We start from the raw sequence: 20758 nt of genomic DNA, 5'->3' as shown, positions 1-20758 counted from the left end.
TGAATGAGCTAGTCTTCCTCAGCTCCCTTGCAACTATGTCTGTGGGCTGCATAGGAGGAAAGCTGGGCCAGGGAGCTGGGAAGTGGTTGAGGACCATAGCATGAGCACAGAGCATCCCAAGGTGAAGCGTGTGTGTGTGTGTGTGTGTGTGTGTGTGTGTGTGTATGCGTGTGTGTGTGCACATGCAAAGTGGGGGGGTGTTTTAGAAACAAAAGGGTGGTGGAAATGAGACCAGTGAAAATCTATTCCGGAGAACATTAAGCTAATGGACTTCAGAGCATCCAGTCTGTGGAGGGAGATAAAATGGAAACGTTTGAGAGATTAAATAATTCAGGGCTGAGCCTGCCCGCCACACTGTCTGTTCCTAAGTGGCTGGTGGTCCCCAGGCTCTATCAGATAACACGTCTTCATCAGTTGGCTTCCGAGCAGAGTTAGCCCCATGAAGCTGTCTTTCTTTTAAAAGGTGCCCTTGCCAGCTCCCCTGGGATACAAGCACAATGAAGTGGCACTTTCTCTTCTATAACCTGTCATCCATGAGGCATCTCTCCCATTACCTCTGGGGAGAGGTAAGTGCTTCATCCCAGCAGGAGGCGAAGCCCAGCGCTCTGGGCGCAGATATGCTGTCCAGAACTCAGGGCTGTCCCCAACTCCACCTGACCAATGGGAGGAGATGAGTCTTCTTTACAAGGCCTTAAACATATTTGAGAAACCCGAGGAAAGGCCTTTTAAGAAGGCGCTAGAGGGGTGGAGAAGCCAATAATTTGGATCCTCTTCCCTAATCTTCAGAGGTGATCTTGGGCAAGGCAAAGAAACATAATAAAGTGAATCCAAGAATTGAGGGGATGAGAACAAAATTAACTTATTTCCACCTTTTCTCCTACATACTTAAAAAACACCTTATTACAAAAAATTTCAAACACACAAAAGAGTAAACTGACTAGTATAACAAGCACCAAGGCATCCAACTCCAGCAATAATCCGCCTGTGGCCAATCTTCTTCCACCATTACCTGCTTCCCCCTCCTCCCCACATTGTGTCAAAGGAAATCCCAGCCGTCATAAAATTCGCCTGTAAATATTTCAGTATATATTTATAAAAGATAAGGTTTCTTCAAAAAACATAATTGTAATACCATCATCACATTAATAGTGATTTAATGGGCAGAGATGAGCAATGTTTCCTAGAACATTAACAGTAATTCTCTAATAGCTTCACACATCCAGTGCTGTGGTCTGAATCTTTATGTCTTTTTGAAATTCGTACATTGAGATTCTAACCCCCAAAGATGACGGTATTAGGAAGCGGGGCCTTTGGGAGGTGCTTAAGTCATGAGGGTGGAGGCTTCATGAATGGGATTAGTGCCCTCATAAAAGAGGCTCCGGAGATATCCCTTCCCCTTTCACCTTGTAGGGCACAGGGAGAAGTCATGGCTGTGAATCAGGAAGTGGGCCCTCACCAGGCTGTGACCCCATTAGTACCTTGAACTTGGACTTCCCAGCCTCTAGAACTGTGGGAAATAAATTTCTGTTGTTTATAAGCCACCCAGTGTGTGGTATTTTGTTATAGCAGCCTGAATGGACTAAGATATCCAATTAGCGTTCAAATGTCTGCCTCTGTGTGTTTTTTTTAAGTAATTAATTTTTAAAAATTTTTATTGGAGTATAGTTGCTTTACAACGTTGTATTAATTTCTACTGTACAGCACAGTGAATCAGCCATACGTATACATATATCCCCTTCCCATTTAGGTCACCACAGAGCACTGAGTAGAGTTCCGTGAGCTATACAGTAGGTTCTCATTAGTTCTCATTGATACACATAGTATCAATAGTGTATATATGTCAGTCCCAATCTCCCAATTCATCCCCCGCCTTTTTTCCACTTGGTGTCCATACGTTTGTTCTCTATGTCTGTGTCTCTATTTCTGCTTTGCAAATAAGATCATCTATACCATTTTTCTAGATTCCACATATATCCGCGTGGTTTTTACAACACTTTTTTTTTTTTTTTTTTTTTTTCCTTGCAGTATGCGGGCCTCTCACTGTTGTGGCCTCTCCTGTTGCGGAGCACAGGCTCCGGACACGCAGGCTCAGCAGCCATGGCTCACGGGCCCAGCAGCTCCGCGGCATGTGGGATCTTCCCGGACTGGGGCACGAACCCATGTCCCCTGCATCGGCAGGCGGACTCTCAACCACTGCGCCACAAGGGAAGCCCTTACAACACTTTTCTGATGAGGCCTGCATCACCTCCAGGGTGGCCAGGAGGACACTATCCTAGTGCACATCCTTGTGTGCGTAGCTGGCATGGGGTACATGCTCGCAGAGCACATCCTGTACTGGGTAGAGGGAAATTCATTTCATGTTGCATTTATACCCCCCAGCACAGAGAAGCACTCCCATTAAAGCATTTCCCTGATTTCTGGAGCCACAGGCAGCTTCAGAAAGCCAAATACTTTGGAAGGCCACCAGGGACCAATCTCACTCCGCCTTCAGGACAGCTCAGTACTCAATCAGCTGACACCTCCGCCCTGTTTGCAGTGTCACTGGACGGACTCTGCCCCCCTTGTCCAGTCCCTCCCTGCTGGGGCCGATGTCCTAGCTGACACTTCTGTTGGATGTGGACTGATGGGGGGCAGCACATAGAGAGGCATAAATATTAGCTATTCCACTTGCCCTCCTTTTGACTTTCTCAACTAGTCAGAGCTAAAATGTTAATGAGTGCTAAAGGCTTCCATCTTAAGTAACAGATATATAATAAGATGTGTAAATTACAAACTATATTCCAGGTAAATTACAAACAGATTTGCAATAAGACTGTGTAAATTACAAACGATGTGCTGGGTGGGGACACAAAGATGAATGAACAGACATTCAGGTCCCTGTCTTTGAGAGGTTTGGAATCTAACAAAAAATATACACGATTTAGCCCGCCATAATGGGCTAGAGGTGCTGAGTGGTCGCTGAGGAAGGAGCAATTAGGACTTAATTCTGCCAGGAAAGGAGGTGGTGGTGCTGCCTGGGAAAGCTTTACCGAGGAAGGTTACGTTTGAACTGACGGATTAGCCAGATTTTACCAGGCAGAGAAAGGCAAGGAAGGGCAGTCAAGGCAAAAGGAACAGCATGAGGAAAAGCTCAGAGGCAGGAAAGCATGTGGCATATGTGGGGGGGACAGGAAGAACACGGCATTGCTGAGCAGTGGGAGGGAGGGTCAGGAAACGGGGCTGGCCCCCGTGGCTGGGCCTCACCTGGGCAGGGCCTCTACAGTGTGGACTTGAGCCCAGCTCTATTCGGCAGCAACACTGGGGTCTCACTGAGCAGTGCTAACCAGGCAAGTAACTCTCATGGAGAGGATTTCAGGCCCACCTCCAGCCAGCAGGAGAAGCATCTGGTGACAGACCTTTTGGCACATACTGTGGGTGACTCTCTCGTGTGTCTACACCGAGGGCCAGCCCCATGGAGGAGCTGGAACAAGTGAGGAACAAACAAGGACACAGATGATCTGGAGCATGTCTGGGGAGGAGGGTAGGGGCTGTCAGGTCTGGCTCAGCTCCAGAGTCAGCAGCACTTCTTGCCCTTCAGCTGGAGCTGCGAGATCCATGCTGCGGTCAGGCTGAGGCCGGCCAGAGCCCCAAACCAGGCCTGACACCAGGCAGGGGCAACCCTGCAGCTGTCTGGGACAAAGCATTTGGCCACACTTGCTGCCTGTAGGCTTTCAGCCCTGGGCTCCTGCTCTGATAACCATGTCCTGGCAACCTGCCCATGAGACCTGGGGCCTGCCTTGCTCTGCCTACAGCAGGCCTGTAGGCCTGGCCCTGAACCCCATCCCATCGACGTACTTCTTAAGCTCCAGGCCCACTTGCCTGGTTCTGTGATTCCAGTTGACCCGGGGACCCCCGGTCTCAGACAGGAATCGGTGCAGCTGAATGTTGGCAGAAGATGTAGACTGTAAAAGCAGGGTTCATCTCTGGCCTATCCCCCTCCCTCCACTGGGAAACCTCAGTCTAGTGATGTAGCATGGCGAGCTTTCTCCTCTACCCCTGGATTAGGCAGACAGTAGTCCATCTGCTATCCCAGAAGAAAAGGCGCTGCACCCCAATTTACCCTTAGCAAACTTGCTCTCCTAATTTCTATTCACTTCTCCAACTTCCTGTCAGCCCTATGCCTCACTGCCCGCCCCCCCGCCCCCCGCCCCTGGCAGAATGGATGTTAATCTGTCTGTCCTTCAAGTGCTCAGAGTAGGACAGTCATTTCTCTTTTGGAGACAGATGCAGACAGAGCCTGCTATGCAGGAAGTCAGGACAGGAGGGGAAATAAGAATGGAAGTGATTCCATTTATGTCCCAAACCAGATCTCTGATCCCATGAATTTCTAGTACCATTGGTACAAGGATTCTGGGGAGAACTCAGTTGTGAAAAGACAGAAACAGCATAGTGAAAACTCTCCTTGCTTTGAACTGAAAAATGAAGTGGGTGCCTGTGAGTTATTTGTTTCTCATTTGCTTTGGAAAGAGATTGTCTACAGAATTTGGAAACCTACATTCCATTTCAGAAAGCAGACCCAGATTTCTGCCGACAGTCAGTTTGGCGGGGGGCGGGGGTGGGGGTGGGGGTGGATTTTGTCTGTTTTTGCCACGTGAGCTCATGTTCTGGGGGACGCACTCTGCTGTTCTAATTCTAGACACTAACAGAGCTGTACCTTCAATCACAAAACTGTAATTAGCATGGAATGAATGGCTTTTGAGCTTTTATTGAGGACGCATTTTCAGAAAACACAAGAGCTTCCTTCTGCAAACTGTCAGCGCCACCAGGGACTCCATTAATTAAACATCTTCAACCAGGATCTGTACTCGGCCTTCCTGGGCTTTGAGAGTTTCAGGAACTTTCAACCACCAAACCCTCCCATGTTCCACTGCACCAGAAAATGATTGTGGTTGGACTTCTCTCAAGCTCTTAAAAGCCTTTGCATCTTTGACCTACTGTTAATGTACTTAAACTTCTTGCTATGCAGATGGCTTTCTACCATATAACAACTTAGCAATACAAGAAAAGTTAGGTAAATTTATGTGGAAAATTCAGGTTCTGAAGGGTCGGGTTCAATTTAAGGCTTGGAGCAAGTGTCTGGATGTGTGGGTGTGAGAAGCTGAGGGCTCTCTCTTCTTGCAGGGCAGCAAGAGCACAGAAGCAGAAGGATAGTTGACACTTAGCATGCACTGCCAGCCGTTGTTATTTTAGGTTTCATCTGTCCAGCTAGACTGCACATTTCCTGAGGTTGGCATCCATATATTTTTGCCTTGCCCACACTTCCTCGCAGAGTGAGGCAACGGGTATCCGTATTTGTTGATTTAATAATGGAGGGCACACATTGATAAGGCTAAACTTTTAGGGGTGGCTCTTTTGGTTAGTGGGATTCTATTCTGGGTAATGAAACTGCATCCCTTATTCCCTCCCTAAGAACCCAAGTTCTATCAAGAAGACACAGTGAAACTAGCAATATAAACTAGTGGGACCTTGAAATTCATCCTAGGAGGCCACTAAAGAGTTAATTCAGTTCTTATATGAGAATTCCGAGGCAAGGCTATAAGAATTACACACAATGGGTTTATAACACAATAAGATTTTTTTTAAGGACAAAAGTAGTGACTGGCAACGTTTCAGATGAAGAAATAACTATGTTAACTTCACTGCTTTTTAAACATTTGCATCTGTGAATTGCAGAAGCTCAACATAAAGCAGATTGCCTATATCCACTGAAAGTCATTCTGGCATGAGAAATTTCTCTTGCATAAAGCAAAACAGATGTGTGAGAAGGAAAAGCAAACTCTCTTATGGGTGTATCAACATTCGGAATTATATAGTTATCTCAGGAACTGCATATTGTGTGAAGCAATGAGTACAGACTCTTGACCGTGCTATGTCCCTAAAAACGCAATATAAAAAGCAGAAACTTAATATCTGGAAAATACTAATTATTAATGCAGATGAAAAACCTAACAGTGTATTCACACTTCATCCACAATTTTTTTTTAAACTGGAAGGATATCAGCCAACTGAACTAAACCTGCACCAGAGATTAAATATTCAGAAGTTTTGGCCAAGTACTGCCTGGAAGATGTGAACTGGGATCCACTTAATTGTTCAAGCAATTAGAAAAAGTGCCACATCCTTGTGAGCAGGAAAGAGTACACCAGGGGCCTATGCGTGTGTGTCTACATATTGGGATCCACAAGCTCATCAATTTGGAGATGGGAAAGGGCTCAAAGGCTGCCCGACTCGAGGCACGGGTCAGAATTTACAGAGCAGTAGACAAGTGCTCTGCTGTCTGCTAGGTCCTGGGAAGTGCACAGAAGAATCACAGACAAGAGCACAGGCAGCAAGCCAGGAAGGAAAGCATAGTGTTCTGGGGGGCACCCACCTGGCCTGAGAGAAAAGTAGAAAAGTATTTACAGTGAGGAGGAGAAGAGAGAGAAGATCAACTCCTTAATGAATAACCAATGTGAAACCAGGCTGGGAAAGTTGTTCAAGGAAACTTCAAATATGATCTACGTGTTAAAAAAAAAAAAAAAAAAAATATATATATATATACACACACACACACACACACACACATATGCATACACATATATATGTACTAGATTGGGAATGGCAATATAACAGTCAAAATCAATTTGGTAGAAATTAATCCTAATATGATTAAAGTAATCCCAAATATTTGATATAGTCACATTCTAGAAGCAAAGCCACAGGAACAGTTTTTTTCAAATACACACACACACACACACACACACACACAAAATATCACTCATACAACATAGCATTAGCTGCAGCTTAGAAGGCTCAGAATTGTCCTGGGCACACATGAATATAATTGATGATGGTGATAAAAAAAAGGTTACAAATTACGAGTGTACATCTAAAGAATAAATAAATGTATTTCCACTAATAGTTTTTCTATCCATGCGGTTATACATATTAAACTTTAGATATAGTCTCTAGCAGAAGCCACACAACATTTATTTATCACTTTAAAAAAGCCATACCAATGATTTGTACTCTAAATAATAGTCATGCAATACTATACAAATACCTATTTTTCTCATTTTGTATTTATTGTATCAGCAAAAGAGAGGGCGCTCTTTGTTTCCTTCTGATTTTACTAAATATATTTTCTGAAATTGTGTTCTGATATTCAAAATTACTTGAGTGAGAAAGAATTATAAAACACAAGTATCAAACACTCGGGGCTTCCCTGGTGGTGCGGTGGTTGGGAGTCCGCCTGCCGATGCAGGGGACACGGGTTCATGCCCCAGATCGGGAAGATCCCACATGCCGCAGAGCGGCTGGGCCCGTGAGCCATGGCCGCTGAGCCTGCGCGTCCGGAGCCTGTGCTCCACAACGGGAGAGGCCACAACAGTGAGAGGCCCGTGTACCGCAAAAAAAAAAAAAAAAGTATCAAACACTCTTCAGTAACAACACTTGGTATTTTAGAATCCATTTAAAAAGAATGAACTCCAAATATGGGTTGTAGGAATAAACAAAGTCTCCACATTGCAAAAGGTTGATAGCGTGTCTTCACATCTAATTGTGTGACCACTTCCTTTTTTTCACTGATTGGCAGTATAGTTTGAGATGTCTGTAGCCCTGCCACTTCTGAAGGAACATATAAAGAACAAACGAAGTACACGGAATAAAAAGTTCATTGTTAATGAAAGGCTCTGGCATCTGAATTTAATAATCAGATGCCATTTGGAATCCATATTGTTTTTCAACATTAGAGACACTTAAACAAATCAGGCTGTAATTATACATAATTCATGCATATATTTAAACACTGATTAATTTCTTTTTTTTCTTAAACATCTTTATTGGAGTTTAATTGCTTTACAATGTTGTGTTAGTTTCTGCTGTAAAACAAAGTGAATCAGCTATATGTATACATATATCCCCATATCTCTTCCCTCTTGCGTCTCCCTCCCACCCTCCCTATTCTACCCCTCTAGGTGGTCACAAAGCACCGAGCTGATCTCCCTGTGCTATGCGGCTGCTTCCCACTAGCTATCTATTTCACATTTGGTAGGGTATATATGTCAATGCTACTCTCTCACTTCGTCCCAGCTTCCCCTTCCCCCTCCCCGTGTCCTCAAGTCCATTCTCTATGTCTGAGTTTTTATTCTGATTAATCTCTCTTTAGATGTACATGTGCAGCTTCTTATGCAGGATTCTTTTTTTTTTTTTTTTTTTTTTTTTTTTTTTTAAACATCTTTATTGGGGTATAATCTTATGCAGGATTCTTAAAAGCAACCTCATAAGGAAGAAGGATGAGGTTGTGGTTCAAGAGGGATCACCAACAATGCAATGAGGAGATACCGTGTCCCCTAAGTTGCTTTGAGCTGTCTGTCACTGCATGAAATCGCAGTGCCTTTATTCATCTGTTTTCCCCACCTGAAATGGCTTCTCCCCTCCTTTAAAAGCCCAGTTGAAATCCAATCTCTTTCCTGAAGTCTCCTGAGAACTCTATTTAGGAATATTCTTCTTCTCCCCATATAACATCTCCCTATTATCTGTCTTCTCTATTACTCATCTAGCTCTTCAGCATCCACTGAAATATATCTACATTTTATTTCCCTGACTCATTACATGCTCTTTGTGGACAAGGAACTCTGGGTTATACTCTTTCCATCCCTACAGCAACCTTTGTCAGTGTTATCCTTGTATCACTAGAACTGCCTGAGCGTTTGACCACACCATAGCTTCAGAGATCCTGCAGCTATATTGGAGAGGAGGCCCAGGAAGCTACATTTTTAACATGCTGCCCCGGTGATTTTTATGCACTCTAAAGATTGAGGACCACTATATACAAAGAATACATATAAGAACTAGGAGAGTGCTGTGAACATAATCAGTACCAAGAAATATCTGTTGAATATACAAAGGCACCCCAAACCCCATACTAAACCAAACCAAACCAAAACGCCAACAGCAAAAACAAACAAACAAAAAAAGTGTGAAATTAAAGGCATTAGGCTTAATTTTATGTCTATAAGCTTAATCACAATGCAATTATCTTTTCATGAAGTTGACTGAACATGAAGTGTTAAAGAAAATGCTTATTTTCTAGTATTATGGTCGCTGAACAGGGCAAACCATGTTTCCTAAACTTCTAATTAGGAGGTCTTATGGTCACCTCCCTTTCCCCTCTTTGCCTTTCCCTATTACCTTTCCCTAAGGATTTTTTCCATGGCTTTCCTTCTTGTCTCCAATGCTCCTTCCCTGCTTTTTGTCCAAGAGATTGATTACCTTTCATCCATTTCACTGTGACTCACAAGCTCAAGATAAGGAGAGAGCAGGTGCAAAGAACAGGGCTCTACAAGTTTACAGAGTACGTTATTCAAATTAGAACAAGACACCCTTTCTGTGCCAGGAAGCATAACTTGGCAGATGGAGGACAGGCTGTGCCCTTGTGCAGTCAGCAACCTGAGAAACTGTGCATGGCAGCCTGTCAAAAAAGGGGGAGGAAAGCATCTGAGCCTGCTATCCTTGTTCCCACATTTTCCTGAAGAGAGTTTTTCTAGAGCTCCATTTTTACCTGACTTTACTCTTTTTGCTCAGGTCCAGATGCTATTAAGTAATAAGGAAAGTTCCAAACATTATTCATTTGAATGCTCAGAAGAAAGCTGCATAACATATTATTGTGAAACTAGCATGAAGCACTTGCTTTTTATTTCCACAGAGGAATGAACAAAGGGAAAAGAATTTACAGGTTGGGAAAAGGTAAAGAACTTAGCCTTATGAAGGAGACTGAGGAATTCTTATCTCTGAAGATGTTTTGAAATAATATAGGGAATGATCCATCTTCGGTAGTTTATGGTTGATCTGAGCAAGGTAGCCTCTTGTTCTTCTCCATGAAGGCCCTTTCCCTATAATGTGAAGCTTCTGGTCCCTACCTCTGCTGCCACTTCTGCTGGAGCCCTCTGAGGTCTTGAGGTCCCTTTCAGAACCACAACCTTGGTTCTGAAGTCCCTGCTTCTCAGGGTCTGAGTTACCCCCCCTTGAGTAGAAAGTTGGTGGTGGCTGCAATAGCAGCAGGTACTCAGGGAGGTCTGTAAAATATATAAAAGTACTTTCCTGAAGATATGTAGATTTCTCAGTGTACAAATTTGATCAGGACAGCATATCCAGTCTAGGAGATATCTCATAATCTCACTAGCCTGTGGACTCCTAAATGACAGGGACCCCACATTCTCCTTCATTATTCTAATGCTTAACAGTGCCTCGCAAAGAAACTTCTCAGCAAAAATGCTTATTGATGAAAGGAGCTGAATTCCTCCTCTGATTCTGCCTCCAAAAGTCCTTCTCTGTTTGGCTCCTGGAGGATATTTCCTTCCTTGTGTCGCTCACCATTCCCCACCACCACCCTCAGTCACGGGTTTTCGGGGCCCTAGGTCCTGGATCTCCAGGTGTCATTTCAAAGTCAGATGGAACCACACCCTGGGCAGCTGTGGTTGGCTGAATTCTCAGCCCCATGACCTTCACTCCCTGGTGTTACTCCTGTGATTATGCGACTTACGTGGCAAAAGGTACTCTGCAGATGTGATGAAGGTTACGAATCAGTGACCTCAAGATAGGAAGATTATCTGGGCAGCTTAACCTAATCACAAGCCTTTTAAAAAGACATTTCTCTGACTCACAGCAGAAGAGACATCAGACATTCCAGACCTGAGAGGGATTTGACAAGAGGAAGATTCTTTCTGGCTCTGGGGTAACAGGGCAAAGAGGTGAGAACGGGCTCTAGAAGCTGGGAACAGCCCTGTGGGGAGAACAGGGACCTCAGTCCTACAACTACAAGCAACCTAATTCTGCCAACAATTCTTCCCCAGAGCCTCCAGGTGCGAGCCCAGCCTGACCCACACCTGGACTGCAGCCTGGCGAGTCCCTAAACAGAGAACCCAGTTGAGCCTGCCCAGACCTCTGACCCTGAGAACTGGAAGATGATAAATGGGTGTTGTTTGAAGCTGGGAAATTTGTGGTCATTTGTTACACAGCAACAGGAAGTGAACCCAGCAGCCCTCTGGGAGTGTCTGGAGCAGTGCTCCACATGCCTCCCGACTCTACTTCACTTACTTCTCTACTTGGGGAGTTAAAGAATGGGCATTCATAGGCCAAAAACAAACTCCAGCTCTGGTTCTTATTATTGTTGTCCTTGTTCACTGACCCACTCGACCAACTACTTCATTCTCTCCCCTCTTAGCGCTGCCCTCCCCAAACCTGCACATCTGTCAAATCTTCCATTCTTCCTGCTGTCTAGCTGGGCCTGTCCTTTACAGTGAAAGTCTCTGTGCTCCAGCTCTGTCCTTTATGCACCCAGGACCCCACACGGCTTCAACCTAAGCAATTAATTAGAAATACAAATATAGAACTTTTTTTTTTGCAAATTATGCGCAGTGCCTTTTATTTAAAAATTGGTTGGCAAACGACCAAGACCAACATCTGAATAATAACTTTTGTGGAACAGAAAGACAAAAAAACCCCACCATGACTGGGATGGGGTAAGTTAAAATGGGGGAGGCAAAAGAGGATGCCTCCAAGCTATCCATGAAGATGCTTTTGGACATGGATCTTTTAAAAACTTCATTGTCCCTTTGCAATGTTTTCAAGTTAAAAAAAAAAAGTCACCTCTGTCCTCTTGTAGTGGTCTACAGATCTACACAGATCTGGAGCAATGCAGTGGATGTGCCTTTAAGAATTAGATAATGTGACTTGCATAAAATGGTCTTGAATGGAAATGAGTCAAAGTAAGATCCTTGACATACCACCAGGGCTTCTTAGACTTGAGTATTTGGGGCAAAGACAGCCACCATCCTGGATGTTTTTATTGAGTCTTGAGATAAATATCTGAGATTAAAAACTCCCACGTCTAAGGTTCAGGGGCCTTACCCAAACTACATGGCGCTGGGCAGACCGGCACTCTAGAATCTAGTTCTCTGGACGACACTTCATCCCTTCTTTCTGGAATCCTACCTCCCTTGTTTAAATCGAAAGAATTCATCAAACAAAGCTGCTTGTATTTCTAAGAGACAGGGGAAATGATTTTCAAGTGCCTTGCTTGATCCCCTATCATAACTAGTCCCCTCTTTCTCCTTAAGCAACTTGGCTCAGTCCTCTCTTTAGGGCTAACTATATTTCTGCCTTGCATTCTAAGCGGCTGTTTATACATGCTCTTCACCCACAGCTCCCTCCAGCTCCTTGGGGCAGGGCCAGGTCCCCTTTATCTTTGTACCTCTCAGGGTCTGCCCAGGGACCATTCAGTCCTTGCTTAAGGAGTCCACTTTGAGCACTGAACTGGATTTATAGTGGAGCTTTGCTTTGCTGTCAGTTTTCAGGTAGGGGCTTAAGGTTCCTTGATCCAGAGAAACAAGGACCAGGCGGCAGCTGCACTCAGCCCACTCCCGGAGACCCCTCACAGGAGGGAAGGGCTTACAGCTCCAGGAGGTGCAAAGCACGAAGTGGGGAGCGGGGAGGAAGGAGGCTCCAGATGCAGGGGAGGGCGAGCCAATCTCATTTCCCGCCTGGTCCAGCAGCAAGCCGGCTTGCTCTCTAATTTGATCTTTTCTCTGCCTTGGCCAAGGCCAAGTGCATCCCCTGTAGAGCAAGTGTGAAACAATGCAGTTGCTGTTTCAAAGCAGAAAAAAAAGAGTGGTGGTGGGAACATGTGAGGAAAGCATTTTTCCTGATTTATTTTTTTAAATCTATGTGGTGGAAGAAGCAGTCATGAAGATCAAATATGCAGTAAATTCAGAACCGTGAAGGGAAAACATTTTCTATTGTCCTTTAAAATCTTTGACACTTTATCTAATCACTTATTCAGTCACTCAGCAAACTCAGCATATACCCTGATTAGGGCGTGTCTCACTTTGTGCAGCTGGTGTATGTGCTTGTCCCCTAGACCAGAGGGTCTCCAGGGCAGGGACCTTCTCAGTCCATCTTCACATCCCCAGGGGCTAGCACGGTGCCTGGAGGGCAGCCGGCATGCTTCCAGGAGAAGGGAGATGAGCCCAGATGAATGTCACGGAAAGGCCAAGTCACCTCATCCCGAAAAGGAGCCAATGGATTTAGAAATTAGGAGGCTACTGGTGACCTAGAGGGTGTTTGAGGGAGAAGGCAGATTGCAGTCGGGTAAAAAGTAAATGGAACAAACACTCACTAATGGGCACAAATAAGCGTGTTTTAAAAAATTCATCTGAATGTACATTGGTACATGACTGGTGAAAGAAACTACAGAATATTATACAGCAGTTAAAAGAATAAAGTAGATTCATATCAGCGTTTTGCGACCTCGGCGTTATTGACATTTGGGGTGAATAATTCTTTGTTTTGGGGGCTGCCTGTGTATTGTAGGATGTCTAGCAGCATCCCTGGCCTCTACCTACCAGATGCCTGGAGCATCTCCGCTCAGGCTGTGACCATCAAAACTGTCTCTAGAAATTGCCCCCATTTGAAGACCACTGTTTTATACGTACTGGCCTGGAAAGATCTCCAAGGTAGATCATTGGGTACCAAAAAAAAAAAAAAAAATGTGGCAGAGAAGTACATTTTATGATACCATTTACGTAAAAAAGTACTATATATACACACATACATAATTCCATAAATTCATATTATATAAGTACGTACATCTTCAGTGGTCTAGAAGGACAAAACTGCTAGCAGTGGTCATGTCTGGGGAGGGCCCTGGGGCTGGAGAGGTCACAGTAAATTTTGACTTTATTTGTACTGCCTTGTGCTTTTAAAAAAATGAAAATACACTTTGTGTTAAAATTAAATAGTTTGTAAATGAATGGAAATAGAAGATATGGAGAAAGTACATGCACGCGACTCCTTGACAAAGTTTAAAGATGAAGAGAAAGTTGGCTAGAATGAGGCAGAATTAAAGGAAGGAATTTTTAGGATGTGGGAAAATTGAGCACTGCTGACTTCGGTCAAGTTCCAATTTTGTATAAAGCATTATGGGGGGGGTAACTTCTAGAATGCTTCCACTTATTAGCTTAAGATTTCAATAATGCTTTGCCAGCAATGACTTTCCCACTACAGTTAAATATGCATGAAATGATAGAATTTCTCTCTCTGTTTTTCCACCGCGTGTTTCTTTAATTTGCGTTTCTTTGGTGTGTGTACAGCTTTCTGTAAGTAAAGTGCTGTTGCCATTATGGAAACTGTCACTCTTCCGAGTTGGAAAGACCTGAGAATAAAAGCTGACTTTGACTTGTGTTTGGTCTGGCATGGCTGGGGATACTGCAGGAGTGTATTTGTTTTTCATTAATTTGTTTGTCATTTTTCTCCATGATCTATGGAACATTTATTTCCCCTGAAGCAAATGTCAGAGGTTTCTCTTGGTTCTGCTGGGGTAATGAATTGTTGAGAAAAAGAAATTTTTCTTATATGCTATTTGATTGTGGAAGGAGACATTTTGTGACCTTTTGCTATTTTACAGTGATAATGAATTTCCTGACACACATGGAAACTTTGGGCTTCTTTATTAAAATAATAAAGTTTGAGGAATAACTTTGACCGGGACCTTTGTAGAATTAATCAAATACAGATTTTGGAAAATTGATGAATTTGGTCTTTACAGAGACATTCTAATTTATTCCTGTCACCAAGGCAGTACACAGATCTATACCACGTAGAAACATCAAACAATTAACTACAGATCCAAGTCCCAGAACAGAGATTTAGGCGTGTTTGGTGCGAGGAGGTATAGGCTCAGGGACTGTCAGCCTGATCACAGTGTTGCTTTGTTTCCTTTTCCTTTGTTCCTTTTTTTTTTTTTAATTGCAAAAGTATTAGTATAACTTGTAAAAAAATTTGGCCTATACTGAACAGAATGAGAAAGATAATAAAAATCATCCATAATTCCACTCTCCAAAGCTAGTGGGCCATCATAACATTTTGGCGTATTCCTTCTAATCCTATTTTGATGCCTATATTTCATGTACAATTGAGATGATACTGGATATAAAATTTTATATTCTGTGTTTTTTCTCTTAAATATGAGAAACGTTTGTTTTCATATGATGTTTTGTTTCTCATCTCTAAACACTTTAAAGAAAAACTATACTGAGTCCTCTTAGGATGAGCCAAACAAAGGCATCAGCTCATGGGGAAAAAAAAAGCATAGGTTTTCTTCTTCACAATATGATAGGAACATCAGATTCTACCATTTTTCCCTCTAAATGTGGTAAGTGATGATATGCTTTTCAGATGCTCTGAAATTATAGACATGTCTATGTTTTTAATTTTGAGAGGTGGTAAGAGAAAACGAACCTGCTGAGTCCAGGATGCATGACAAGCTCACACGACGACACTAGGTGAGGATGCTCTGTGTTCCTTGGAGGCAGAGTGACAGAGTGACAGGGTTCCCAGCCCCTGCTTTGACCAGCCACATGGAGGCATGCATGTCCAAACCCACACCAGAGTAACCTCTCAGTCATTTACAAAGGCACGAGCACGGGGCATCTTCTTTTCCACACAGCACCCTTAGCCACCGAGTTTCTCCACATGGTCTCTCTGGGGGTTCACTGGAGTTTCTCCGTACTCATCCCCAATAGTCTGCAAGATCAGAGCAATACCTAGAAGGAGTCAGAACCCACAACCAAGGCAGGGTCTCAGAGAATTTGGGTGAAAGAAGTTGGCTACCCCATTCTTCACTTGGGAACCACTTCCTGGGTGGTATATGCTCAGTTTACTACCATTTTTGGGAAACTTGGGTTTTCTTCCTGAATGTTGACAGAATGAAAACATCAGGAACAAAGGGGAAAAGGAGCCAAGTTTCTGAGATAAGTTCTAAAATCTTCATGCCTCAATGGCTTGAATATATTCTGAATTTTTTTCAACAAACACCAGATTACTTTAGGATCAGAAAACAATTTGGCATTTGGATAATGAGAAGAACAATGTAAATTGCTCTCCAACTAGGCTAAATAGGAACTTGGGGGGAAATTTATAAAGACCTATAAAACAGTTCTAAGATTTAAGGTCTCGTATCTGTCTTTAACTGCATATCTCACGACAATATTTAATTAGTCTTAAATATTCATGCAAATATTTTAAAATGTAAATCTTGAACTTCAAATCCGGTAAAAGTCCTTCCTAGCCTAGGGACAGGCTATGCAAAGGATGGTCAGAGAAGCAGCAGCATTGGCACCACCTGAGATCTTGTTAGAACCACTGAATTCAGGCCCCAGCCCAGCCCAGCTGAACTGAGTGATCCCCACGTACTCATTCAAGTTTCAGAAGCACTGGTTTAGACTCCGGTAACAGACCCGACTTTTGGAATGCAAGTGTCACAGATGACTTCTTAGGCGATGCAGGAAAGTTGTTAGTACTGTTCACAGGCCGTTTTTCTTCCCCATTAACAACCTAATTTCTAGTTGAATCTTTTCATCGCCACCTCATTGATGGTCAGAAGCTAACCCTGACTGCGGAGAGAGACTATAGTTCAGGTAAACTATCTGTGATTTTCTGAGGTGGGAAAACAATGCCAAGACGATTATCCTTTTGATTTGGGGTCAGATTAAATGAGAGAAAAGAGGATGCTTGGTGTGAAAACATCTGAACGACTGGAGTACTCCACTGATAATACAGAGCATTTTGACGGATACGATCGGGAACTTTAAGGAGTGTGTTTTTCTCTCACTTGCTTACTTCTGCTTCTAGAAATAAAGCAGCTTATGTGCAATATAAGTTTTCAAGAGTGCTTACAAGCAGGCCTAAGCTCAAGAACATGTTTGGTTTACAAGCAGGCCTAAGCTCAAGAATATGTTTGGTTTACAAGCAGGCCTAAGCTCAAGAATATGTTTGGTTTAGCAGTTGGGGGAATTTAAACTCAAACCCAGTTGTTGTTGTTTTTTTAACATCTTTATTGGAGTATAATTGCTTTACAATGCTGTGTTAGTTTCTGCTTTATAACAGGGTAAATCAGCTATACATATACATATAATCCCATATCTCCTCCCTCTTGCGACTCCCTCCCACCCTCCCTATCTCACCCCTCTAGGTGGTCACAAAGCACCAAGCTGATCTCCCTGTGCTATGCAGCTGCTTCCCACTAGCTATCTATTTTACGTTTGGTAGTGTATACATGTCCATGCCACTCTCACTTCATCCCAGTTTACCCTTCCCCCTCCCCGTGTCCTCAAGTCCATTCTCTACATCTGCGTCTTTATTCCTGTTCTGCCCCTAGGTTCTTCAGAACCTTTTTTTTTTTTTTTAAATTCCATATATATGTTAGCATATGGTATTTGTTTTCCTTTTTCTGATTTACTTCACTCTGTATGACAGACTCTAGGTCCATCCACCTCACTACAAATAACTCAATTTCATTTCTTTTTATGGCTGAGTAATATTCCATTGCATATATGTGCTACATCTTCTTTATCCATTCATCTGTCCATGGACACTTAGGTTGCTTCCATGTCCTGGCTATTGTAAATAGAGCTGCAATGAACATTGTGGTACATGACTCTTTTTGAATTATAACCCAGTTGGTTTTTAATTCAACCTTAACACAAAACTTGATGAAGTGCCATCAAGTTATCTAAAAGAAAGCAGATACTGCACAATGGAAGAGCTGATGTCATCCTTGGAGCTGCCAAACCATCAACAATTTGGAAAGTGAATTTCTTTAAAGGGAAAATATAAAATATGAAAAACATGTAGTTCTTAGATTTGCTTACATGCTCTTCCAAGTGTCTGGTGATTTATGTACATTTTTTTCCATTCTTTTCTAGTTTGGCTTCCACTGTCAATATTTTCATTTTAAAAGAATGTATTGTGCTCAATGAAGAATAAATGTGACCCTTTATAACTTGTAGAAAGATTAAGAAAACTAACCTCACATAAATTTGAAAATGTGGTTGAAATTAGAAAAAAGAGAGAAGTTTAGATTTTTCTGTCTCTTAACATTAAAATTTTTAAACATTAGTTATTAACAGAAATCAGGTACTACATTCTAACTTGTCCAAGAAATAACAAAAATCTAACCCTCGACTTTCTTTAAATGAAATATATATCTTCAAATAATTCTTACACCTCAGGCAAATGATTATAAAGGAGGGTGGAACTTGAGCTGAGTTTCTTTCTCTTTCCTCTTTTATTCTTATTTTCTCTTTTGAGAAAAGAATAAAAGTCAGGTAAGTACCAAATTATAATCTGGAAGGAGTGAAGAAAGGCACTGAAACGAATTTTTTCTAAGTGGTCAAAATAATCGTGACTTCCTGTTTAAGTCATTATAAATTATACTGTCAGACTCTTATTTACCATCAATTAAGCCAAATCTAAGGTTTTTGTCTTACTTTATGAACAAACATTAGCTATTACAAATCAAGTACTCTGATATCTATATAATCTCTTTTTACAAGATATTTAAATCTTTCCCAAATCTTTCCTTTTTCCACTTGTTTTTGTGTGTGTGTGTGTGTGTGTGTGTGTGTGGTACGCAGGCCTCTCACTGTTGTGGCCTCTCCTGTTGTGGACCACAGGCTCCAGACACGCAGGCCCAGCGGCCATGGCTCACGGGCCTAGCCGCTCCGTGGCATGCGGAATCTTCCTGGATCGGAGCACGAACCTGCGTCCCCTGCATCGGCAGGCGGACTCTCAACCACTGCGCCACCAGGGAAGCCCTTTCCACTTGTTTTTAAATAAAGAAGGACATGTATTTGACCACTGCTTTTTGTTGTGCCACTGCTCTAGACACTTCGGGACAGTTATGAATACAAAAGACAAAATTGTCTGCCCTTGTGGAATTTATATTTTAATGGGAGAGGTAGATGATAAACAAATAAGTATTTAAAACATAATTATGCCAGGTGGTGATATGCACTCTAAAGAAAAGAAATGCAGGTATGGGGGAGGGGAGGGAGGGTGCCTAGAGAGAGCCTAGAACACAGAGCATTGTCAACATTCGTTTCTTTTCTTTATTTTCTTTCATGTGCTTTCTCTCAATTCCCTTACTTAAATCATGTGTGTACCCTGTTCAAAACTGCTTATGTAGACACATTTAGGAAAGGGGGCAACTAGCACAGGTATCTAACACCCCTCACATTTTCAAGGGAGGAGTTAAAGCTGGCTGACAGCTCCTTTCCTGAGAAAATAGTCCAGTGCCCCAGGAGATAAGTAAGAGACACACTAGTAGACTTTAACAAACATTTCTAACTTGGAAATCAGGGCAGGTCAGAAGAACAGAATGGAAGCCTCCAAGTGAGAACCTCTTTGATTACTATGGGTCAAGAGTATTAGAAATCACCTATGCCAGGATGCCCAAGAGCATCTCTAGAACACTAGATGGGAAGATTGCATGCAGGGGGTCCATCCTAATATGGGGTACAGTAGCACAAGGAGAGGAACCTGCATACCTGGAACAGAATCTGGGTAGATGAGAAATGACCATAAAACTGACTCCACATCAATGGCTACATCAAATACAAAGAGATCACCTACAGATTATTTTCCCTTATTAGGATGGCTCAGTGCACCAGACCACTCCTCCTCAGCCACTGGCTATTAGATCACTGAACTAGTTCTCTATACCTCATGTAAACTAGTTCTTCTGTTTTTACAGTTGAGATTATTCCAACAACATACAGAGATGGAACCCAAAGATAATCCATCTATGCCATTTTTAGCAAAAACCAGCTAATTTACACTCAGTAACAAAACAATGCCAACATGGAACATATTAAAATCTACAGAAATATGAAACTATTTCACAACATAAAAGGAGATGAACATACCACTGGAGGCAGAGGCACGGCATACCTGAAAACTATTTAGAGAAAGAGGAAGCTGTCACCATCAATTTTGTGTACTTCATACAATCAAGTGAAATATTAACTCTGTGAAGGAAGAAGCAAAATATATAACAATAAATCTGGTAATTTTTTCTTAATAAGAAGAGCTGGGAAGCCTATAGAAAGGCAGTGAGGAAAGATAATTGCCATCTTACATTTTGAAAAGCCACTGGAAGCATAAAAGAGAAGTAGAATGAGATCTGTGAAAAAATAAAATAAAATCAGCAAAGTGGAACTCACCCCAGACTATACGGGAAAAGGGCAAAGACATAAAAATGAGAAGTGAAAAAACATATATATGAAGGAAAAATTTATCTAACACACATGTAAGTTGTGTTACTGCCCAAAAGACCAGAGTACATTTAACAGAGATAAAATCCAAAGACAGATCAGATAAAAACCTCCCTGGGGTTTAAAACAAACAAACAAACAAACCCTGACTTGTGCAGTGCTCACTGTGTACCAGGAAACGCTGATGAACTAAATCCAAACTACACTGGTAATATAAATATTTTTAACTATCAGTACCAAAGACACAACACTATAATTATCTAGGCAGAGGGAGAAAAACTGGATACCTGCAAAGCAAGGCTATTAGGGTGTACTGAGGTTACTTTTCTGTAATAATAAACTTCAGAGACCATCAGCAATGTCTAAAGAATTGTGAAGGGAAAAATTGTGACCTTGGAATTATTTACCCAACAAAGTTGTCATTATGCATGAAAGTAACAGAAAGATTCTCAAATATTCAAGGCACACCACCCATGAAATTTCCATTGAAAGAAGATAATTCAAAGATGTACCTAAACCAACCAAAAAAAGAATCAAAATGAAATTTCTATCTCAAGATAAAATTAGTTATAGTAAAAGGAAGCAAACATTGAAATCTATAAGTAATTTACATAAAATTAAATTTGTTC

At 42.2% G+C, this 20758-nt stretch overlaps 1 protein-coding gene across 3 annotated transcripts in view; it reads right to left on the bottom strand.

The window, feature by feature from the left end:
• ARSB (arylsulfatase B) overlaps positions 1–20758 on the bottom strand; it is a 175604-nt gene that overhangs the window by 31288 nt on the left and 123558 nt on the right. Inside the window, exon 7 of one of the 3 annotated variants that reach the window (XM_032626197.1) lies at positions 14509–15600. The exons of the other annotated variants lie outside the window; for them this stretch is intronic. Within the exon in view, the coding sequence (XP_032482088.1) occupies positions 15587–15600 (14 nt within the window). The 3' untranslated portion in view covers positions 14509–15586. Of the gene's footprint in view, positions 1–14508; positions 15601–20758 lie in introns of those variants that run through there. 3 annotated transcript variants of the gene reach the window in all.

The sequence above is a fragment of the Phocoena sinus genome, chromosome 3 (genome assembly GCF_008692025.1).
Source record: "Phocoena sinus isolate mPhoSin1 chromosome 3, mPhoSin1.pri, whole genome shotgun sequence".
Lineage (NCBI taxonomy): Eukaryota > Metazoa > Chordata > Mammalia > Artiodactyla > Phocoenidae > Phocoena > Phocoena sinus.
The sequence above is the reverse complement of the archived record's forward strand: the minus strand, read 5'-3'. Positions and strand labels throughout refer to the sequence as shown.